The 25,239-nt window shown below is 46.0% G+C and overlaps 1 protein-coding gene across 1 annotated transcript in view; it reads right to left on the bottom strand.

Moving 5' to 3' along the window:
* The window catches only part of LOC126458492 (tetraspanin-7-like), a 179,430-nt gene extending 155,522 nt beyond the window's left edge, over window positions 1–23,908 (bottom strand). Inside the window, exon 1 of the mRNA XM_050095586.1 lies at window positions 23,757–23,908. Within this exon, the coding sequence (XP_049951543.1) occupies window positions 23,757–23,834 (78 nt within the window). The 5' untranslated portion in view covers window positions 23,835–23,908. The remainder of the gene's footprint in view (window positions 1–23,756) is intronic.
* Window positions 23,909–25,239: the final 1,331 nt, after the last annotated feature.

Genomic DNA, 25,239 nt, shown 5'->3' with positions numbered 1-25,239 from the left:
TCTCAGGCGCTCCTGTCTGTGATGCAGCGTCAAGGGTAACCGCAGCCATGGTCTCCGAGCTGATAGTCCATGCTGCTGCAAACCTCGTCGAACTGTTCGTACAGATGGTTGTTGTCTAGCAAACGTCCCCGTCTGTTGACTCGGGGATCGAGAGGTGGCTGCACGATCCGTTAGAGCCGTGCGGATAAGATGCCTGTCATCTCGACTGCTAGTAATACGAGGCCGTTGGGATCCAGCACGGCGTTCCGTATTAGCCTCCTGAATCCACCGATTCCATATTCAGCTAACAGTCGTTGGATCTTGACCAACGCGAGCAGCAATAAACCGCAATCGCGATAGGCTACAATCCGACCTTTATCAAAGTCGGAAACGTGATGGTACGCATTTCTCCTCCTTACACGAGGCATCACAACAACGTTTCACCAGGCAACGCCGGCCAGCTGCTGTTTGTGTATGAGAAATCGGTCGGAAACTTTCCTCATGTCAGCACGTTGTAGGTGTCGCCACCGTCGCCAACCTTGTGTGAATGCTCTGAAAAGCTAATCATTTGCATATCACAGAATCTTCTTCCTGTTGGTTAAATTTCGCGTCTGTAGCACGTCATCGTCGTGGTGTAGCAATTTTAATGGCCAGTAGTGTAGTTGGTATAGTCGGTTTCAGTTCTCCAAAATAAATAAGTAATCTCCTAACTATAACAATATCATCTCTGTGCTTTACAGTGAAGAGCAAACGTGAAGGACTAAGAACGGACTAGACGTGAATGTATATAAGCAGTTATAACAAGACGTCAGAATTCTTCATGGAAGAACTCAGACTGCAAGGAAAATGCAATCAGTCTACAATGGTGATTGCTTACAAGGCAGTCGCGCGACTCATTCTAGAATATTATCAGAGTGTGTCGGAGCCATACCCAACAGAACTAACGGGATATTTTCTTATACAAAGAAGGGCAGCAAGAATTGTTGCAGGTTTGACTCACGTGAGAGGCTCGTGGGACTGTGCAGAAAGCTGAGATGCGGACGCCTGAAGATAGACGCCAATTATTTCGCGAAGGCCTACTTACAAAATTTCATGAACGAGTATTTAGGATTCTATGAATACACTGTTAGACCCTACGTGTCGCTCCCGAAGGGCTCACGAAAATTAAATACCTCTCGCACAGAGGCGATTAAGCATGGTCCTGACAGGTACTGGAAGGTCATTCCATGCTGTCGCACGCCAGGGTTCATACCTGGTGAGTGGTGGGTTGTCAGCGTTGAGAACTCATGACCAGGCGTTTTCAGTGGCTGAGAGACCTGGAGAACGTGCCGGTCAGGGCAACAGTACAGCACCCTCAGTATTGAGTCAGGTCTTGCGTTATCTTGTTGAAAGAAAGGTCACAGAGTCCTTGAAGATATGGTACAGCCGCCAGCCTTAGCACGTCAAAAATGTAGCGGCTGTACAGACAATGAGAACCGGAGGTGATCGTAATGTGTATCCAATGGCACCAAGTACCATCAAGCCAGAAGTTAGACCCCTGTGACGACGTCGTTCTCATCGGTGCCTCCACGCAGGGGAACGTCGATTGGGATGCTTTTGGGAAGGATCCTTTTGGGAAGGATGCAGCCGTTTTCGTTATCGGCCTTTATACAGGCCTCTCGAATGACATAAGATAAATCTGTACATTGGCAGATCTGAAATTTGGAAAGAAAGCAGGTCTCCAGATATTGATGTCGCAAGTGAGCCTCCTCGAGCATTAATGTAATTGCAGGAGGGATTTTTATTCTTGTTCAGTTTGCTAATCTGTAGCGATAGTGTACAGTAGACACGCAAGAGATGTAACTGAAGAGCCGGCCGGCCGGTGGTGGCCGAGCGGTTCTAGGCGCTTCAGCTTGGAACCGCGCGACCGCTACGGTCGCAGGTTCGAATTCTGCCTCGGGCATGGATGTGTGTGATGCCCTTCGGTTAGTTAGGTTTAAGTAGTTCTAAGTTCTAGGGGACTGATGACCCGAGATGTTAAGTCCTATAGAGCTCAGAGCCATTTCAACTGAAGAGCCAGAGATCTTATGACACGGAACTGATAAATTCTAGGAGAGATATTTTTACTACATAACCAAATTAAGATTAGTCCCGAATGTTGTTCAAGAAATTTTTTGTCACTGTTGTATATTTTTATAGTGGGGTAAGAATATATTTTCTCAAAAAGCAACAAAAGGTGTTAGCGAGTAATTCGACTGGAATTTTAAAAATAGTCAGGGGAGACAACAGAGCTTAACTCACTACTGTTGTGAGGCTTTTGGTGCTACACCTGATGTGAGACAATTTGACTGCTTCTGTACTTTGGTTGTGAGTGTAAACAATGTGGATGAGACGGAGTCACTGTTGCCGCTCCAGCTCAGCTGCGCTATGGCCACGAACACACCAGCCATTGCCTTCCATCTCGCGATTACAGCATGAGATGTACAAGTCGCTCAACGTTCTCACACAAGCCATGCAGCCATGTTGCGAAGTCCAAGATGGCGGGTCGGGTAATACGGAGTACTGGGTAAAATATAGGCCCACCTTGACTGAGCAAATGCTGTGAATGAAAGATAACTTTTGTGACTTCTGCAAGTAGATGAGAGCAAAACGGATCACCTCTAATGAACAATATAATAATTGCTTCAGAACTTTGTTTTGAAATTACTAAACTTAACAGATTTGTTACCGGAACAGATTATTTTTGTGATAAGTAATTTTTTTAAAGAGTTCAAATTAAGAGCAAGCTCAAAATTGTATTTTGTGCGCATTAAATATGTTTTGCCTCAATCTGCTTGATTATCTGGATTTTTACCACCCTGTGCCATATTTCTCGACTACTCTCTTTTAACTTCGAAGTGCAACTTATTTTTTAAACTTGTTTTTCGGTGGTAAGTTTTTTATATTTTATCGAGGGAAATAGGAATACTTCTGTCAAATAGTTGAAGTTTATAGTAAATTGCGTTTCAGATCTAAGAATGAGCTCAGTTTGGAGCTACAACTACAGCACTAAATGGCATTCCAAAACACCCAAGCTTGCTGTATTGAGTTTTTTATGTCCGACTTCCTAATAACTCTAAAATTGGTATTTGAAATATGCTTAATTTTACTACAGCGCTTAGCAGAGTCGTAGCAGATTGATAATAAATGAATTCAGTGAGTTACTGGACTGAAAATTAGGACGAGACTGCGAGGTCACGCGCTCCATCTTAGCGATAGAACTCGTGAAGGCCAAACAGCACTGCTGGATACGTTGTGCTGGCGTTCATGCGAGTGAAACGGGGCCCAGCGGCTTGGCGGTTACACAGCATACGAGCTTGGAGGTCACGAGGTCTCCATTTCAGAATAACAGTACGATAAGGCGAGGAAAGACGCTTCACAAGCAGACCGACGGAATATGAGGCCAAAAGTAGCAGTCGCAGTTGACGTGGTGCTGCTGTAGGTGGCACGAGATTATCCGGCTGGAGCACTCGGCAGAGGCATAGAACCGAAAAATTAAAACTAAAGACAACAGCCGTCCTCGACACTAAATATTCGTGCGACGTCACCCCTGAAGAGATTGCTGCAGCAATAAAGGCACAAAACCTGGTAAGGCTCCTGGTTCTGATGACATTCTCCCGGAGTTTCTCGTCAAGTTTGGTAAATATACGAGGATCAGGTTAGCAAGTTTCTTCACCTGAGTATTCAAGACGGGAAACATTCACCAAGAAGTTAAACGTGCCAAGATAATTGCTCTCCTAAGGCCATGCAAGCCTGGAGATATTCGACAAGCCGCGCGGGGCAGTCGTGCGGTCTGCGGCGCCTTGCCTTGCAACGGTTCGCGCGGCTCCCCCGCCCCCCCCCCCCCCCCTGTCGGAGGTTCGAGTCCTCCCTTGCGCATGGGTGTGTGTGTTGTCCTTAGTGTAAGTCAGTTTAAGTCAGATTAAGTAGTGTGTAAGCCTAGGGACCGATGACCTCAGCAGTTTGATCCCATAAAACTTACAACAAATTTCCAAATATTCCCCAAAGCTATCCCCTCCCCCCCCCCCCCCCCCCCCAGCACGCAGTGTGATACATGACCTTTTGGAACGAGCGTTGCCTAACAGGATACGTCACACAATACGTCACAAGCCAGCTTTCGCCCCAACCGAAGCTGTGCAGAACAAGTCCTGCCTCTCACATCACACACTGAAGTGAACTTTCAAAAGAAACTGAAAATATCTCTGGCTCTAATTGATTTATCAGCAAGCTACGATACCGTCTGCCGACGAAGCCTACTCTATAAACCGATTAATATAGCCTCATCCCAAAAAGTTATAAAGCTTACCGAAAAAACGTGATTGGTAACAGAGGATTCCAGGTCATCATGGAAATTAAGATCAGTAGCCAGGAAATCCTTCAAAAGGCTTACCTCAAAGCTCGGCGTTAGCTCCACAGTGCCGATATGCCAGAAATAGTTTGTAATAAATTTAGTTATGCTGATGATTAGGCTACAGAAACAACACATACTCTGAAACTTCCTGGCAGATTAAAACCGTGTGCCGGACCGAGGCTCGAACTCGGGACCTTTGCCTTTCGCGGGCAAGTGTTCTACCAACTGAGCTACCCAAGCACGACTCACGACACGTCCTCACAGCTTTACTTCTGCCAGTAACTCGTCTCCTACCTTCCAAACTTTACAGAAGCTCTCCTGCGAACCTCACAGAACTAGCACTCCTGAAAGAAAGGATATTGCGGAAACATGGCTTAGCCACAGCCTGGGGGATGTTTCCAGAATGAGATTTTCACTCTGCAGCGGAGTGTGCGCTGATATGAAACTTCCTGGCAGATTAAAACTGTGTGCCGGACCGAGACTTGAACTCGGGACCTTTGCCTTTCGCGGGCAAGTGCTCTACCAACTGAGCTACCCAAGCACGACTCCGCTGCAGAGTGAAAATCTCATTCTGGGAACACACACTCTTCTTGAAACTATAGAAGACATCCGGAAGTCCGATTTGTCTGTATTGGCGAAAGACCTCTGAAAATGACGACTTACTCCTAATACTGCTAAAACGGAAGTGAGTTGCTTCCATATTAATAACAGAAAATCCAATAGATCTCTGGAAGTCTGTATTTGATGACATGCCTTAACAACAGTAAGGAACCAGGATATCTGGCTGTCAGGGTAGACAGAATCCCGTCTTTTAAATCGCCCCTAAAAAAAAAAAAAAAAAAAAAAAAAAACGCTGCTAAGCTGAGGACAAGAAATAATCTCGTTTAAAAACTTTGTGGAACCGCATGGGGGTCTTCAGCGTCAACTCTGTGAACTTCTGCATTGAGCTTCGTATTCTCCACGGTATAGTGCTATGAACCAGGATGGTCGAATAGCGCTCTTGTAAACAAAATGTATGTCCAACTCAGTAATGCTCTGCGTATCAATTCGAGAGCAATTAGGTTTACTCCCACCATGTAGCTCCATGTTCTACCACACTACCCCCAAATGTGCGAGGAGAGAAGTCTTGATCAGTGAATATAACAAGGCCTTAGCAAACTGTGGACTACCAGTGCATTCTGACATCTCAGAATGAACATACTTCGTTCAAGACATCCTTCCCTTGCAGTTGCAAACAACCTCACTGGTATTAACACCACCAATTCCTGAAGGAGAGAATGGCTCCAGAATGCACCACAAACGTGTCAGTTATTGCCTTATATTACCGAGATAGACCCTGTATTTGATCAACCCCGCGATATATGTTCGACTCTCAACAGACTGAGAATGGGACACGGAAGATGTGCAGATTTACTATTTTAATGGATGGAACTGTTACCACCAGCATGCGACATTGTCGCTCCGAGACAGACTACGCAACACATCAGGAAAGACGGCTGCATCAGGACGCACTCGTAAACATAAGGTTATCAGGAATTGCTGATGGCAGCCTCACATTGCAGCGAATATTTACAAGGACTAGACGTTTTTTTCTGATTACGTATTAAGTGTTTACAAATAATGAAATGTAATTCAACATTCAAACGTACTTAGATGCCATAAGCTAAATAAACAAATTAAAAATATTCGTTCAGCGTAAGATGCTTTATACATATGTGTTATAGCATGTTGTTGTTGTTGTGGCCTTCAGCCCTGAGACTGGTTTGATGCAGCTCTCCATGCTACTCTATCCTGTGAAAGCTTCTTCATCTCCCAATACCGACTGCAGCCTACATCGTTCTGAATCTGCTTAGTGTATTCATCTCTTGGTCTCCCTCTACGATTTTTACCCTCCACGCTGCCCTCCAATACTAAATTGGTGATCCCTTGATGTCTCAGAACATGTCCTACCAACCGATCCCTTCTTCTAGTCAAGTTGTGCCCACAAGCTCCTCTTCTCCCCAATTCTATTCAATACCTCCTCATTAGTTATGTGATCTATCCATCTAATCTTCAGCATTCTTCTGTAGCACCACATTTCGAAAGCTTCTATTCTCTTCTTGTCTAAACTACACTCCTGGAAATTGAAATAAGAACACCGTGAACTCATTGTCCCAGGAAGGGGAAACTTTATTGACACATTCCTGGGGTCAGATACATCACATGATCACACTGACAGAACCACAGGCACATAGACACTGGCAACAGAGCATGCACAATGTCGGCACTAGTACAGTGTATATCCACCTTTCGCAGCAATGCAAGCTGCTATTCTCCCATGGAGACGATCGTAGAGATGCTGGATGTAGTCCTGTGGAACGGCTTGCCATGCCATTTCCACCTGGAGCCTCAGTTGGACCAGCGTTCGTGCTGGACGTGCAGACCGCGTGAGACGACGCTTCATCCAGTCCCAAACGTGCTCAATGGGGGACAGATCCGGAGATCTTGCTGGCCAGGGTAGTTGACTTACACCTTCTAGAGCACGTTGGGTGGCACGGGATACATGCGGACGTGCATTGTCCTGTTGGAACAGCAAGTTCCCTTGCCGGTCTAGGAATGGTAGAACGATGGGTTCGATGACGGTTTGGATGTACCGTGCACTATTCAGTGTCCCCTCGACGATCACCAGTGGTGTACGGCCAGTGTAGGAGATCGCTCCCCACACCATGATGCCGGGTGTTGGCCCTGTGTGCCTCGGTCGTATGCAGTCCTGATTGTGGCGCTCACCTGCACGGCGCCAAACACGCATACGACCATCATTGGCACCAAGGCAGAAGCGACTCTCATCGCTGAAGACGACACGTCTCCATTCGTCCCTCCATTCACGCCTGTCGCGACACCACTGGAGGCGGGCTGCACGATGTTGGGGCGTGAGCGGAAGACGGCCTAACGGTGTGCGGGACCGTAGCCCAGCCTCATGGAGACGGTTGCGAATGGTCCTCGCCGATACCCCAGGAGCAACAGTGTCCCTGATTTGCTGGGAAGTGGCGGTGCGGTCCCCTACGGCACTGCGTAGGATCCTACGGTCTTGGCGTGCATCCGTGCGTCGCTGCGGTCCGGTCCCAGGTCGACGGGCACGTGCACCTTCCGCCGACCACTGGCGACAACATCGATGTACTGTGGAGACCTCACGCCCCACGTGTTGAGCAATTCGGCGGTACGTCCACCCGGCCTCCCGCATGCCCACTATACGCCCTCGCTCAAAGTCCGTCAACTGCACATACGGTTCACGTCCACGCTGTCGCGGCATGCTACCAGTGTTAAAGACTGCGATGGAGCTCCGTATGCCACGGCAAACTGGCTGACACTGACGGCGGCGCTGCACAAATGCTGCGCAGCTAGCGCCATTCGACGGCCAACACAGCGGTTCCTGGTGTGTCCGCTGTGCCGTGCGTGTTATCATTGCTTGTACAGCCCTCTCGCAGTGTCCGGAGCAAGTATGGTGGGTCTGACACACCGGTGTCAATGTGTTCTTTTTTCCGTTTCCAGGAGTGTATTTGTCGTCCATGTTTCACTTGCATACATGGCTACACTCCATACAAATATTTTCAGAAACGACTTCCTGACACTTAAATCTATACTCGATGTTAACAAACGCTTTCCTTGCCATTGCCAGTCTACATTTTATATCCTCTCTACTTCGACCATCATCAGTTATTTTACGCCCCAAATAGCAAAACTCCTTTACTACTTTAAGTGTCTCATTTCCTAATCTAATCCCCTCAGCATCACCCGACTTAATTCGACTACATTCCATTATCTTCGTTTTGCTTTTGTTGATGTTCATCTAATACCCTCCTTTCAAGACACTGTTCATTCCGTTCAACTGCTCTTACAAGTCCTTTGCTGTCTCTGACAGAATTACAATGTCATCGGCGAACCTCAAAGTTTTTAGTTCTTCTCCGTGGATTTTAATACCTACTCCGAACTTTTCTTTTGTTTCCTTTATTGCTTGCTCAATATACGGATTGAATAACATCGGGGATAGGCTACAACCCTGTCTCACTCCGTTCCCAACCACTGCTTCCCTTTCATGCCCCTCAACTCCTATAACTGCCATCTGGTTTCTGTACAAATTGTAAATAGCCTTTCGCTCCCTGTATTTTACCCCTGCCACCTTTAGAATTTGAAAGAGAGTATTCCAATCAACATTGTCAAAAGCTTTCTCTAAGTCTACAAATGCTAGAAACGTAGGTTTGCCTTTCCTTAATCGTTCTTCTAAGATAAGTCGTAGGGTCAGTATTGCCTCACGTGTTCCAACATTTCTACGGAATCCGAACTGATCTTCCCCGAGGTCGGTTTCTATCAGTTTTCCATTCGTCTGTAAAGAATTCGCGTTAGTATTTTGCAGCTGTGACTTATTAAACTGACAGTTCGGTAATTTTCACATCTGTCAACACCTGCTTTCTTTGGGATTGGAATCATTATATTCTTCTTGATGTCTGAGGGTATTTCGGCTGTCTCATGCATCTTGCTCACCAGATGGTAGAGTTTTGTCAGGACTGGCTCTCCCAAGGCTGTGAGTAGTTCTAATGGAATGTTGTCTACTCCGGGGGCATATTCCATCATGAAAGTTTGAGAAAGGTGCTCATACACAAACAGTCACGGTCCAGTAAGAATACTCAGAAGCTGAAAAAATACTGACCTTGTAACTCAGTATAAAGTGCACGTGATGCAAGAGAACGAGCACAAGACATAATGTCACTGGGTTAACTCAATGACGAACACACCAAGTGTATAATAGGTAAGGTTTATGGAAGACCTGCATTACTTGGTTCAATGAATTCGAAGGTAAAGTTCTATGTACTGACTTGGCAGTAAATCCTAAGAAATTTTGTTCTTATATCAAAGCAGTAGGTTGATCAAAACAAAATGCCCAGACACTCTGTGACCAAAATGGTAATGAAACAGAGGATGACGGACTAAAGGCTGAAATACTAAATTTCTTTTTCCAAAGCTGTTTTACGGAGCAAGACTGCACTGTAGTTCCTTCTCTAGATTGTCACACAGATGACAAAATGGTAGATATAGATCAACTGTTCAACTGCTCTGTAATGGCATGGAACCTGTGCAGATGGAGTGATATGAGACTCCTGACACGTCTAGATACGATCCTGACAGGTGACACGTACGTAAGCATCCTGTCTGATCACCTGCATCCATTAATCTCCGTTGTGCATTCTGACGGACTTTGGCAATTCCAGCACGACAATGCAACACCCCACACGTCTGGAATTGCTACAGAATGGAACACACTTCTGAGGTTAAAGACTTCCGCTGGCCACCAAACTCCCCAAACATGAACATTATTGGCGTATCTGGGATGCTTGCAACCAGCTGTTCACAAGAGATCCCCAGCCCATCGGACTCCTACGGATTTACGGACGCCCTGAGGGACTCATTTTGTCAGTTCCCTCCAGCAATACTTCAGACATTAGTCGAGTCCATGCGATATCGTGCTGCGGCACATCAGCGTGCTCGCGGTGGCCCTACACAATATTAGGTAGGTGTACCAGTTTCTTCAGGGTAGTTGTGGAGCTATCGTTTTCATTATGTCTTATAATGACGTATACTACGCTGCGCGCTCAGCGGAAATTTCTTTTTCGGACAGCATTTTACTTTCAGCGATCTCTCAGGTTTTCTCGGTGTGAGTGCTTTAACGGTGTGACTTCGGGTGTTCAATCGACTTGCTGAGTTCACAATTCCGAACGATATTTCGACGATCTATTCTGTTGTCTGCTTCTGGTACTGCAAGCTGTGTTACTCGCTGCCTGGACTCCAACCCATACCCTAGTACTTTTTGCTTGCAAGATTGTCGGGGGTTGCGTTGAATGTTGTCGTGGATACCGCACATTATTTCAACCGACTCTCGCACCTGAAGATGAAGAGCAGCTGACAGTCTAAAAGACTGTGCAATTTCCACGACACCGTCCGACGCAACTCCTGAGAACCTTCCAACTACCACACTGGGAGTGCCTCGAAAAGCACATTCTACACTCCTGGAAATGGAAAAAAGAACACATTGACACCGGTATGTCAGACCCACCATACTTGCTCCGGACACTGCGAGAGGGCTGTACAAGCAATGATCACACGCACGGCACAGCGGACACACCAGGAACCGCGGTGTTGGCCGTCGAATGGCGCTAGCTGCGCAGCATTTGTGCACCGCCGCCGTCAGTGTCAGCCAGTTTGCCGTGGCATACGGAGCTCCATCGCAGTCTTTAACACTGGTAGCATGCCTCGACAGCGTGGACGTGAACCGTATGTGCAGTTGACGGACTTTGAGCGAGGGCGTATAGTGGGCATGCGGGAGGCCGGGTGGACGTACCGCCGAATTGCTCAACACGTGGGGCGTGAGGTCTCCACAGTACATCGATGTTGTCGCCAGTGGTCGGCGGAAGGTGCACGTGCCCGTCGACCTGGGACCGGACCGCAGCGACGCACGGATGCACGCCAAGACCGTAGGATCCTACGCAGTGCCGTAGGGGACCGCACCGCCACTTCCCAGCAAATTAGGGACACTGTTGCTCCTGGGGTATCGGCGAGGACCATTCGCAACCGTCTCCATGAAGCTGGGCTACGGTCCCGCACACCGTTAGGCCGTCTTCCGCTCACGCCCCAACATCGTGCAGCCCGCCTCCAGTGGTGTCGCGACAGGCGTGAATGGAGGGACGAATGGAGACGTGTCGTCTTCAGCGATGAGAGTCGCTTCTGCCTTGGTGCCAATGATGGTCGTATGCGTGTTTGGCGCCGTGCAGGTGAGCGCCACAATCAGGACTGCATACGACCGAGGCACACAGGGCCAACACCAGGCATCATGGTGTGGGGAGCGATCTCCTACACTGGCCGTACACCACTGGTGATCGTCGAGGGGACACTGAATAGTGCACGGTACATCCAAACCGTCATCGAACCCATCGTTCTACCATTCCTAGACCGGCAAGGGAACTTGCTGTTCCAACAGGACAATGCACGTCCGCATGTATCCCGTGCCACCCAACGTGCTCTAGAAGGTGTAAGTCAACTACCCTGGCCAGCAAGATCTCCGGATCTGTCCCCCATTGAGCATGTTTGGGACTGGATAAAGCGTCGTCTCACGCGGTCTGCACGTCCAGCACGAACGCTGGTCCAACTGAGGCGCCAAGTGGAAATGGCATGGCAAGCCGTTCCACAGGACTACATCCAGCATCTCTACGATCGTCTCCATGGGAGAATAGCAGCCTGCATTGCTGCGAAAGGTGGATATACACTGTACTAGTGCCGACATTGTGCATGCTCTGTTGCCTGTGTCTATGTGCCTGTGGTTCTGTCAGTGTGATCATGTGATGTATCTGACCCCAGGAATGAGTCATTAAAGTTTCCCCTTCCTGGGACAATGAATTCACGGTGTTCTTATTTCAATTTCCAGGATTGTATTTTCCGCATCAAAATACAAGAACCACCGTTCTTGGATTATTGCGTTTTCATTGCTGTACAGTCTTTAAGGAACCTATCAAGTAAAGTGGAATGGATAGTGTCTTGAAAGGAGGGTATAAAATGAACATCAACAAAAGCAAAACGAGAATATTGGAATGTAGTCGAATTAAGTCGGCTGATGCTGAGGGAATTAGATTAGGAAATGAGACACTTAAAGTAGTAAAGGAATTTTGCTATTTGGGGAGCAAAATAACTGATGATGGTCGAAGCAGAGAGGATATAAAATGTAGAGTGGCAATGGCAAGGAAAGCGTTTCTGAAGAAGAGAAATTTGTTAACATCCAGTATAGATTTAAGTGTCAGGAAGTCATTTCTAAAAGTATTTGTATGGAGTGTAGCCTTTTATGGAAGTGAAACATGGACGACAAATAGTTTAAACAAGAAGAGAATAGAAGCTTTTGAAATGTGGTGCTACAGAAGAATGCTAAAGATTAGATGGGTAGATCACATAACTAATGAGGAAGTATTGAATAGGATTGGGGAGAAGAGAAGTTTGTGGCACAACTTGACTAGAAGAAGGGATAGGTTGGTAGGACATGTGTTGAGGCATCAAGAGATCACCAATTTAGTATTGCAGAGCGGTGTGGCGGGTAAAAATCGAGAGGGAGACCAAGAGATGAATACACTAACCAAATTCAGAAGGATGTAGGTTGCAGTAGGTACTGGGAGATGAAGAAGCTTGCACAGGATAGAGTAGCATGGAGAGCTACATCAAACCAGTCTCAGGACTGAAAACCACAACAACAACATCAAGTAAAGTAACTGATCACGTGCAGCGCGCCTCCAATGGTGTAGCGGAAGAAGCATTTGGAAGGATAAATAGCAGAAAATCGAGTTTAACGATGATCTCAGATACCATGCAAGTGCGGCGTCGATTAGGAGAATGGAGAATATCAGAGTGCGTCAGGCAGCGGCGTACAGGGTAAGTTACTGGTATCATAGCATACACAGAGCGTATGTTTCTAGTGTTTGTTGAAGGAATACTGAAGAGTACAGCATACACCCTGGTACAATGAGGTCACCAAAGTCATGGAGTACCTCCTAATATCCCGTCGGACCTCCTTTTGCCCGGTGTTGTGCAGCATCTCGAAGTGGTATGCACTCAACGAGTCGCTGGAATTCCCCCGCAGAAGTATGGAGCCATACTGCCTCTCTGGCCGCCCACAATTGCGACAGTGCTGCTGGTGCGAGATTTTGCGCGCGATCTGACTTTTCAATTATGTCCCATAAACGTTTGATGGGTGGCCAAATAATTCCCTCGGATTGTCCGGCATGTTCTTCAAACCAATCACAAACAACTGTGGACCGATGACATGGCACACTGTCATACATAAAAATTCCATCGTTGTTTGAGAAGTCCACGGATGATTACAAATGGTCTCCAAGTAGCCGACATAACCATTTCCAGTCAATGATCGGTTCAAGTGGACCAAAAGAGCCAGTCCATTCCATTTAAACATACCCACACCATTATGGAGCCGCCACCAGCTTTCACAATGCCTTGTTGGCATCTTGGGTCGGGAACGCTTATGCAGATCTTGGTGCCTCTCGCGTCCATCTAGAAAAGATAACCTGAAGATGCCTAAATAAGGCGAAACGCGTCGTTGAAAAATAAACCTGAAGATGCCTAAATAAGGCGAAACGCGTCGTTGAAAAATTAAAAAAATAAAATTGCAACCAAGACTGTTTTTTAACCAATACTATTAAGCACGGGTTTGCTATTATGCCACATATGGACTGGAAGAATTTCTAAACGTGAAGTAGTAAATTACGTGACGTGTTCGTGGGAAGACTGTTCAGAGGAGAGAGAAAACAACTAGCATATTGATATGTGTACATATTAAGGCAACACATACAAAAATATCTGCACTTATATAGATTACATTCTGTATAAATATAAAGGAATGTTAAAACATAACAAAATAAACTGTCCTCTTTTTACAGATGAGATAACGTAAATGTTGATTTTAAAATTAGTAAGGCGATTTTCTTCTTGTTACTTTTCTTTATTAACGGGTGTAAATAGCCGCAAAATCTCGTTCCACAAATGTCTTAGTTTTGCTCACCTACATGAGCCACTTATGTAATGCCGAGAACTATAAAAATAGAAAAACCGGATCTTACACTGAGGTAAAGCGACAATCGTTCTTCCTGCAGACCAGCCACAAATGCAATAGGAAAGGGATTATTTAGTTAGTAATTGCCATGTAGTGTTGATCTTGTTCACCATGTCTTGGTGATGATTGAAGTTTAAAATAATGGTACATCTTCTCACAAAGCACATAGTCCGCCTCCATAGCTGAGTGGCCAGCGTGGCAGACTGCCATGTGAGGGGCCCGGGTTCTATTTCCGGCCGGGTTAGATAGTTTCTCCGCTCGGGGAGTACATTTTGTTGCCTCCGTCATCATTCCATCGTCATTGACGTGCAAGTCGTCCTAAGTGGCGTCAGATAAAAAGACTTGCACCGAGCAAATAAAATATACAGAACATATAGTTACATTGAAGGGCCAAAGAAACTGGTATAGGAATGCGTATTCAAATACAGAGATACGTAAACAGGCAGAAGACGGCACTGCAGTCGGCAACACCTATAGAAGACAACAAGTGTCTGGTGAAGTTGTTAGATCGGTTACTGCTACTACAATGGCAGGTTATCAAGATTTAAGTGAGTTTGAACGTGGTGTTACAGTCGGCGCACGAGCGATGGGACACAGCATTTTCAAGGTAGCGATGAAGTGTGGATTTTCCCGTACGACCATTTCACAGGAAATGGAAACCGGTAAAACATCAAATCTCCGACATCGCTGCGGCCGGAAAAAGATGCTGGAAGAACGGACCAACGACGACTGAAGAGAATCGTACAACGTGACAGAAGTGCAACCCTTCCGCAAACTGCTGCAGATTTCAATGTTGGGCCATCAACAAGTGTCAGCATGCGAACCATTCAACGAAACATCATCGATATGAGCTTTCGGAGCTCAAGGCCCACTCGTGTGCCGTTGATGATTGTACCACACAAAGCTGTACGCCTCGCCTCGGGCTGTCAACACCGACATTGTACTCTTGGTAACTGGAAACATATTGCTTGGTCGGGCAAGTCTCGTTTCAAATTATATCGAGCGGATGAACGTGTACGGCTATGGAGACAACCTCATGAATACATGGACCCTGCATGTCAGCAGGGCACTGTTCAAACAGGTGGAGGCTCTGTGACGGTGTGGGGCGAATGCAGTTGGATTGATATAGGACCCCTGATACATCCCTCCGGCCATCCTGATTTAGGTTTTCCGTGATTTCCCTAAATCGTTTCAGGCAAATGCCGGAATGGTTCCTTTGAAAGGGCACGGCCGATTTCCTTCCCAATCCTTCCCTAACCCGAGCTTGCGCTCCGTCTCTAATGACCTCGTTGTCGACGGGACGTTAAACACTAACCACCACCACCACCACCACCACCTGATACATCTAGATAAGACTCTGACAGGTGACTCGTACGTAAGCATCCTGTCTGATCATCTGCATCCATGCATGTCCATTGTGCACTCCGACGGACTTGGGCAATTCCAGCAGGAGAATCCACACATGTCCATTCCGACGTAGTTGGGCAATGCCAGAAGGACAATGCGCCATCCCACACATTCAGAATTGCTACGGAATGGCTCAAGGAATACTCTTCTGAGTTTAAACACTTCCGCTGGCCACCACACTCCCCAGACATGAACGTTATTGAGTATATCCGGGATGCCTTGCAACGTGCTGTTCAGAAGAGATCTCCACATCTCGTACTGCTACGCATTTATGGGCAGCCCTGCAAGATTCGTGGTGTCAGTTCGGTCCAGCACTACTTCAGACATTAGTCGAGTCCATGCCACGTCCTGCTGCGGCATTTCTGCGTGCACGCGGGAGGTCCTACACAATATTAGGCAGGTGTACTAGTTTCTTTGGTTGTTCAGTGTACACGCAGGCTACAATGGTTATTAAAACAAAAATGACCTCATGAAATTTTCTTCATGGGAGTTTCCTCATGGAATTACATTCATTATAAAGAAAATTCGTTTTAGTTTGTTTCTAAAATTTTCGTAGTGTCTATCAACAGCTTCAATTCATTATGTAAGTGGGCGAATTCCATATGTTGACTTGCGTACACGGACCTGCGAGACAGCTACTTTGTGTAGGCTGCATGCAAATCAGGCAAAAGGCAATACAGGTCGTTCGGATACTTTTGGGTTTGATAGTACACTGCTATCAGAGAATCCTTTGTCTCGTAAGCCCAATCTTTATTAAGGCTCATTTGAATCGCCTCGGTATGGAGGAGAACAAAACCTGGAAACCAACCCCAACGCGTTCATCTTAGTCACTGTAGCGCCGATTACATCACAGAATAAAGTCACTTTGTGATAACAGATGTATACTTTTGTTTGCTGCATCGGAAGTTGTTCGCAGGGCAACTAAGCAGCTGTATAGGCTGTAAAATGACGCTGGTAGTCATGGTCTTCAGTGCTTCTACTTGATGTGACTGTGACAGGACTGAAACGGTTCTCGGTGTCCTTGGGATCTACCGAAATTATTTAAGTGCCACGACAGCGTGAGATTGTGCAGTGGGTGACATTTCAGTCCGATTAGGTTTTTCACGGTTTCAAATAAATCAGTTGAAAGTCTGAATCGTTCTTTGGAAGAGGCCGTGGCAAGTTTGTGGTCCATCTCCAATGACCTTGATCTTGACGAGTCCTTGAACCCTAGCCTTCCCATGTTTCCCTGTCGGTTGCGGTTGCCCCTGCCCCTCCACTGTCATTCCCTTTTCCCTCCACAGATAGTCGGTCAGAATCGCTATTCAGAGATATTACCGTATACAACTCCAGCCTGCCGCGAGCCCCTGTAACAAAGGCCATCGGCATTCATCGTGACACCACGCTTGTGTTGGTGGCTTTGTGGGCCTCTTATCGGTTAACCGACTGGACGACTGTTGATCTAGCGGAGCCGCCGTGAGAACTTCGTTACAGCGTCACTTTCCGTACTTTTGTTCCAAGAGGCGAAGAGCTGCCCCTGGCAATGAGATATCGTGGTATTTGACCCTAACGGTGCTGCTCACCTACCCTATGGTCCCGCCGGAACTGAAAGAGAAGATACTTGCAAGAAAACATGAATTTTACAATCGAGACTTGACGGTCGCAGCATTGTAACAGTGTTCCCAAATTAGATCCTTCGACCTTTCTGGGGGTCTTCCCCAAGCTTTACACCAATTACGGCTTTTAGTTGCACCAATGAGAGCTGTTTGAAAAAAAAAAATCTCTTCTTAAACCATTTCTTTCGTCTTACGCCCAAACAAAAGGCCTGGGCCTTGTACTGAATCAACTCTTTTTTTTCATGGTGAACAGTGAATGTATCTTCGAACAACATGTGAGCCTATTGATTTGTTTTCTCTCCCCAAACATTTCTACATTCACAAGTTTATCCATTTGCGACTTGTCCAAGGTAGTTATCGATTACAGTAAATTGTGTCACACTGCCTTATTAAATGCTACCCGTTTAATCTCCAAAACTGATAGCATTTAGTGAAGGACATTGTGGCAGAGCTGAAATCTCATTCGCTGTAAATTTTATATTCAGTCAGACTCAGGTTTTCATGCATTCACCCCCTAACCCTTTCATCATCCTCCATATCACTCTCTTCTGCTTGCCCACTTTACAGAATGTAAGGAAACAAATTTCTTAGACTGTGGACTTTGTTATTTGTGTTGACGTGGAGGTCTCTTGCAGAAGAAGGAAGGACAGACAGTTAAGAGTTTAACACCCCATCGACTTTGAGGTAGAACAGTGACTCAGCTGGACTAGGCTGGAGGAAGGAGACGGTAATAGACTTGAAGAGCCATTTTAGGGAACTGGAGAAAATTCATATTTCAGTGCTACCTCCAAATCTGTCGATATATAAATCTTTTTTAACTGCCGGTTTCGTTCACTTGTTCATCTTATCAGAAAATTATCACTACAGCCTGTATGGAAAAGCTCTTACTCTTGTACGAAATAAAAAAAGTCATATTATGCGAATGTGTCCAGCCATCAACAGTAAAATGCATTTTACTATTGACGACAGAGACATAGGATGATTTTCATCTTATTTGACACCAAAGATAGCACGTTTCCATACAGTCTGCTGTAGATAAATTTCTGATACCTGTAAATGACAAGCTGATCGAAACCGGTAATTAACAAAGATGTATTTATCAGTACCTCTCAGCGACTCTGAAATATGACTTTTTCAAATACTTGCGAGCTGCGGGGTACCACTTGCGCAAGATATGTTTTAGAAAAAGGTCGGAAAAAACTATTGACTTCCCACATGACGACTATATGTTGATGAAGTCAGGTGATCGGTTGTGATGCTTACGTAACTCATATTTTATACAAGCATGTGGCTTTACAAAAAGAATGAACTCTTGCTTTGCGTGCACGCAGAAACTCTCTTTTTTCCTTCAAGTATTTAACAAACACAATAGTCTTCGCATTTATTTGGTCGCTTTCTGTTCGGAAATGATCGAGTGAGTATAGTCATATATAGGCAGGAGAACGTTAACGAAAAGGCCCGAAATTCGTCTCAGAAGGCCACGCTGTCCACGGGGCTTTAATGTCTGACATGAAAAAGAATGAATATATTTCGTTCTTTACAATGTGAAAACAAGTTCTACCAGAGGGAAGATTTTTAGAAGATGCTTGCTTAAGCTTCGTGTCGCCTACGAGTGTATCGAAGTAGCGGGCACTGTAAAATGACTTGCAGTCGAAGTAGAACCGCGATCCAGAATCCACGAGTAACAGTAGATCACCCTATAACTGAGTGGGAGAGCCTGTTTAAAGGCCGAAGGAAGACAACGGCATGCCATGTTCAATAGGATGGTAGCTAGTAAAGCACTGTAGTGCTGAAACCGACTTTGACTGGTTACAGCTTCCCTTTGCTGACTATAGTATAAGTCAGTATTCGTCAGTTTCAGTTTTCTGGCCGATAGCGTCAAATATTTGTCATTTATTCAGATTTTATGGTAGATATTTGGTCATATGAGAGGCACCAATCAAGAAAATGTAATCTTAATGCCTTTAGTAGTCTCAGTAGGTGGATGAAATCGATAGATAGGAAGAATCTGGTATGTAGATTGAAATTTTCCATTGTTGATGGAGCTACTGAAAATGCTTTCCTAAGACTAACTTGGAAAAAAGAAGTTACCTCAGACTGCTCTTCATTTTATTGTACCATCGTCGATTTGGAAGCTTCCAGCATCATCATGTGTATACATCGAATCGTTGTTCATCCTAAGACCATGTCTTACTGACATCGATTGTCCTCTTATAAGGTGCGCTGTCAAATGAAAGACCCACACAAACACTCCAGAATCCGCAGCTTGCAGCGAAACGAATCGATTACGTATCGCGTACATCTAACAATGAGTCGAGAAGCCACGAGATCGATCTTGGAATAATAACACGGAGAGCATTTAACTGCAGTCTGGGTCTTTTTATTCTGACGGATAGTGTATACTGACTGGTAAGTTTGGAAGTCTCTCAAACAAAGACTACAAGAGTGCCCATGCCTGGGGCAAAGGAGATCCCCCCTCCAATTACTCTAATTACTCTCCTCCATCCCCCCCCCCTGCCCCCCCACACACCTAGCTCTCAGGGAAAGGAAAAATATAGCGTAGTCAGGTATTTTTCTTTCAAGAAACGATTTAAATGTCAGTATATAAAAGTTTTTAACGGTATCGCCATTCGTCTTCCAAAATATTAAAAGTACACCATAGACCCAGGCCTAGTGCCCCCCTCTCACCCATCCACACCCGAACTATCGTTGGGGCGCCCTTGACAACATAGCTGTAAAGTCAGGAGTCGTGCTTGGATACTTGGAAGTGAAATGCAGAAATCCTAAGTTCAAGTCCCGGTTCTGCCAGGAAGTTCCAAATGAGTGAAAGCTCCGCTGTACAGTGAAAAATTCATTCTGAAAACTGAGAACTTTCCGTGACAGTCTTACGGGTACTAGTAACTCGATATCACATTATTACTGCAATTATCCCAAAATGCATTCTTGTCGCCACAAGTCCATACTTCAGAGAGCTACTTCAGTGTTCTTCATTGTAGAAGAGCAATAGTTTCAAAAGTATGTAGAAGACAGAAACAGTGGAAACGAAACGTCTGAGGTTATTCATGTAAAAAAGCGATACGACGTTACAGTTTCCACGGCTGCGTCATACGAGTGCATGCAGAAGACGCATTGTTGACGACATACGGAAGTTTGGGTCTAGTCAAATGATAAGGCGACCGCTCGCGATAATTGCGAATTCATTTAACGTATTTCATAACGCCTGTAGTCACCACAGTGCTTGTTCCTTTGGAAATGCATGCATGTCCAAAGGAACGTTGCACTGTAATCAGAATAACACAGGCACTGCAATATCGTATTTATCTGCCGACACCGGGCAAGCCACTTCATTGTACGTCTGACCTGTACGGGAATATACGTAATGGATGTACGAGTACAGGTCGTAGACGCGTGTTTGACGAGATATGGGAGTTCGGTTCAAAAATGGTTCAAATGGCTCTGAACACTATGGGACCTAACTCCTGAGGTCATGAGTCCCCTAGAACTTAGAACTACTTAAACCTAACCAACCTAAGAACATCACACACATCCATGCCCGAGGCAGGATTCGAACCTCCGACCGTACCAATCGCGCGGTTCCGGACTGAAGCGCCTGCAACCGATCGCTCACACCGGCCGGCTATGGGAGTTGGGTCTGGCCGTGAGCCGCGCACGCATAGCCAAATGGAAGGGGACCGCTGGCGATTATCGGGAAATCCGGGTTGGAGTCTTGGTCCGGTACAAAATTTCACTGTCGTCATTCCATTATACAGCTGATGGTTTTCCATATTCGCAACTGCGAATATGTTAACGGCTGTGTTCTGCGCAGGGATGTTCCTTCGGACACGCATGCATGTCGAAAGGAACATTGCACCGTAACTCTGAGCAACAGAGGCGCTGCAAAATCGTATTCATTCGCCGACGTCGGGTAAGCGACTTTGAATTAAAATGTTCCCCTGTACGGGAATACAATGGTTGTACGAATGCAGGTTGTAGATACATGGTTGACGACATATGGAATTTGAGTGAAGCCTGATCAGATAGCCTAATGGTAAGGCGGCCCTCTCCATAAGCAGGAAATCCGGTTTCGAATTCTGGTCCGGCAAAAATTTTCATTGTCGTCATTCAAACAGCTGATGGTTGTCCATATTCGCAACTACGAACACATTTCATGTGTAACACGGGACTGTGGTGAAGTGCAAGAAGACGAATGTTGCAGTGGTTGGCAGCCGTCAGACGCTATCAGAAACAAATATCACTTCCATTCGCCACTTTCAAGCGAGCAGCGACAACTTTCATCTGCATCTACATCTACATACATACTCCGCAATCCACCATACGGTGCGTGGCGGTGGGTACCTCGTACCACAACTAGCATCTTCTCTCCCTGTTCCACTCCCAAACAGAACGAGGGAAAAATGACTGCCTATATGCCTCTGTACGAGCCCTAATCTCTCTTATATTATCTTTGTGGTCTTTCCGCGAAATGTAAGTTGGCGGCAGTAAAATTGTACTGCAGCCAGCCTCAAATGCTGGTCTCTAAATTTCCTCAGTAGCGATTCATGAAAAGAACGCCTCCTTTCCTCTAAAGACTCCCACCTGAGTTCCTGAAGCATTCCCGTAAAGCTCGCGTCATGATCAAACCTACCAGTAACAAATCTAGCAGCCCGCCTCTGAATTCCTTCTATGTCCTCCCTCAATCCGACCTGATAGGGATCCCAAACGCTCGAGCAGTACTCAAGAATAGGTCGTATTAGTGTTTTATAAGCGTTCTCCTTTACAGATGAAACACATCTTCCCAAAATTCTACCAATGAACCGAAGGCGACTATCCGCCTTCCCCACAACTGCAATTATATGCTTGTCCCACTTCATATCGCTCTGCAATGTTACGTCCAAATATTTAATCGACGTGACTGTGTCAAGCGCTACACTACTAATGGAGTATTCAAACATTACGGGATTCTTTCTCCTATTCATCTGCATTAATTTACATTTATCTATATTTAGAGTTAGCTGCCATTCTTTACACCAATCACAAATCCTGTCCAAGTCATCTTGTATCCTCCTACAGTCACTCAACGACGACACCTTCCCGTATACCACAGCATCATCAGCAAACAGCCTCACATTGCTATCCACCCTATCCAATAGATCATTTATGTAGATAGAAAACAACAGCGGACCTACCGCACTTCCCTGGGGCACTCCAGATGATACCCTCACCTCCGATGAACACTCACCATCGAGGACAACGTACTGGGTTCTATTACTTAAGAAGCCTTCGAGCCACTCACATACTTGGGAACCAATCCCATATGCTCGTATCTTAGTTAGGTGTCTGCAGTGGGGCACCGAGTCAAACGCTTTCCGGAAGTCAAGGAATGTGGCATCTATCTGATACCCTTCATCCACGGTTCGCAAGATATCATGTGAAAAAAGGGCTAGTTGCGTTTCGCAGGAGCGATACTGTCTAAAGCCGTGCTGATGCATGGACAGCAGCTTCTCTGTCTCAAGGAAATTCATTATATTCGAACTAAGAATATGTTCGAGAATCCTGCAACAAACCGATGTTAAGGATATTGGTCTGTAATTTTGAGGATCCGTCCTTCTACCCTTCTTATGCAGGGTGTTACAAAAAGGTACGGCCAAACTTTCAGGAAACATTCCTCACACACAAAGAAAGAAAATATGATATGTGGACATGTGTCCGGAAACGCTTACTTTCCATGTTTGAGCTCATTTTATTAATTCTCTTCAAATCACTTTAATCATGGAATGGAAGCACACAGCAACAGAAAGTACCAGCGTTACTCCAAACACTTTGTTACAGGAAATGTTCAAAATGTCCTCCGTTAGCGAGGATACATGCATCCACCCTCCGTCGCATGGAATCCTTGATGCGCTGATGGAGCCCTGGAGAATGGCGTATTGTTTCACAGCCGTCCACAATACTATCAAGAAGAGTCTCTACATTTGGTAGCGGGGTTGCGTAGACAGGAGCTTTCAAATGCCCCCATAATGAAAGTCAAGAGGGTTGAGGTCAGGAGAGCGTGGAGGCCATGGAATTGGTCCGCCTCTACCAATCCATCGGTCACCGAATCTGTTGTTGAGAAGCGTACGAACACTTCGACTGAAATGTGCAGGAGCTCCATCGTGCATGAACCACATGTTGTGTCGTACTTGTAAAGGCACATGTTCTTGCAGCACAGGTAGAGTTTCCCGTATGAATTCATGATAACGTGCTCCATTGAGCGTAGGTGGAAGAAACTAAAATGACCTCTAACATGGAAATTAAGCGTTTCCGGACACATGTCCACATAACATCTTTTCTTTATTTGTGTGTGAGAAATGTTTCCTGAAAGTTTGGCCGTACCTTTTTGTAACACCCTGTATACAGGCGTCAACTGCGCTTTTTTCTCAGTCTTCTCAGTGAGAAGATCGTCTTGTAAAATGCTGTCCATTTCCACCAGATGGAGCCTCGAAACAAGGTTTTCGAACACTGAGAGGTACGCAACAGGCAATGACGATGTGCTTCGCCTGCGGACGCTTTTGCATTTACGCGACACAAATTGGCACGGTTACGCGGTATTGTTTCCTCAGTGACGTAATATATGTCTGTCAAGACTTAGCGGGATACGCGGTGGCAAGTGCCTGTTGCGGGTAACATATGGCTACCTGTTAGATGCGTAGAGCGGACTGTTTTTTTGTTTTTGGTTTTTTTTTTTTTCGAGAATTTTGGCGGGGCGCGCGGCTCTCGGACGAGGAGGACTTACCCAGAAGAGGAAGTTGAAGAGCATGAGGAGAGTCTTCATGCACGCCATGGCGGCGACGGTCTGCAGGCGCTTGTTCATGGTGAAGGCGCGGGCTCTGCTGCCACGGGACTGCCGGCTGGCGCGGCCGCCGTCACAGCCGCCGCCGCCGCCGCCGCCGCCGTCTGCCGCGCCTGCGCCTCTCGCTGCATCGATTCACACGCGGACGGCTGTCACGTGGCGCCACAGTTAAAGGCCTCGCCCGTACACTTCACCGCGTCGCTCACTCCGCTCGCTTGTCACTGCCAATCGCACGCAGTGTTACTGTTGTTATTTTGTTGACGCCGACCTACACAGTATACTGTCTCCCTAAATAAAGAGACTTATACCGCATTCACATGGTATATGGTAGATACCAGGTTTTCTCAATCCCAGATCATCCTTAACAGTTCCAAGAAGCGTCCTGATCTTGTTTGGTGGGCAGAACACACTCCAAATAAAATGGCTCTGAGCACTATGCGACTTAACTGCTGAGGTCATCAGTCGCCTAGAACTTAGAACTAATTAAACCTAACTAACCTAAGGACATCACACACATCCATGCCCGAGGCAGGATTCGAACTTGCGACCGTAGCGGTCACGCGGTTCCACACTGAAGCGCCGAGAACCGCACGGCCACACCGGCCGGCAACACACACTCCAGATATTGTGCTTTTTCAGTAGTCTGCTGCTCTTAGCAGATATAGGTCCTGTCACGGTCGCCACTTTATAATATAATAAAATAATTGAATAGATCAGGGCTTCCCAATCTTTTCAGGTGGCAGACCACTTCTTCAGTCGAAAATCCATGGCGGACCCCTAGTCAGTCAAGAGCACAGTAACTTTAAATTTCGGAGCGAAACCCATGGGAACTGAAACCTTCTTAATGCAAGTGCCATGTTCCCAATGACACCCCCCCCCCCCCCCGAAGTATCAATAGTCTTTGGTTTAGAGATGAATGAAAAAACTTGAAATTAACGATCCAATTTCAATTCCCACTGTATCCAGACACTTACTAGTGGATTTACTCCATTTGTTCAACACACTATCGCCTGATTAAAATTACTTGGTAATTGAAATTTCACACGATGGAGCTGTCTTCCTCCAAGAGCAATCAACGCTACGTCCAAACTGTTCGCTGTTGACAAGCTGCCATTTATGGTCAGTTCACTTCCACTATTTGGCTACTGTTGTGTAAGGAGCATGCATATTTCGTAACAGTCGTTTGTGTGTGTGTGTGTGTGTGTGTGTGTGTGTGTGTGATTTTTCGTGAAATCCGAAGAAAAATGTTCAAATGTGTGTAAAGTCTTCCTTTGGTCGTCCTCCCTCCTCATTCATTTCAACTGGAAACTTCCCTTGTTGTCTTGTGACAGCCAGAGCGAGAGCACCAGCAGCAGCGAGTACTGTTTGTATAAAGCGTTTATTTTGCATTTTGTTTACGACCTTCCACTAAGGAAGGGATTCTATT

This window comes from Schistocerca serialis, chromosome 2 (assembly GCF_023864345.2).
Source record: "Schistocerca serialis cubense isolate TAMUIC-IGC-003099 chromosome 2, iqSchSeri2.2, whole genome shotgun sequence".
Classification (NCBI taxonomy): Eukaryota; Metazoa; Arthropoda; class Insecta; order Orthoptera; family Acrididae; genus Schistocerca; species Schistocerca serialis.
The sequence above is the reverse complement of the archived record's forward strand: the minus strand, read 5'-3'. Positions and strand labels throughout refer to the sequence as shown.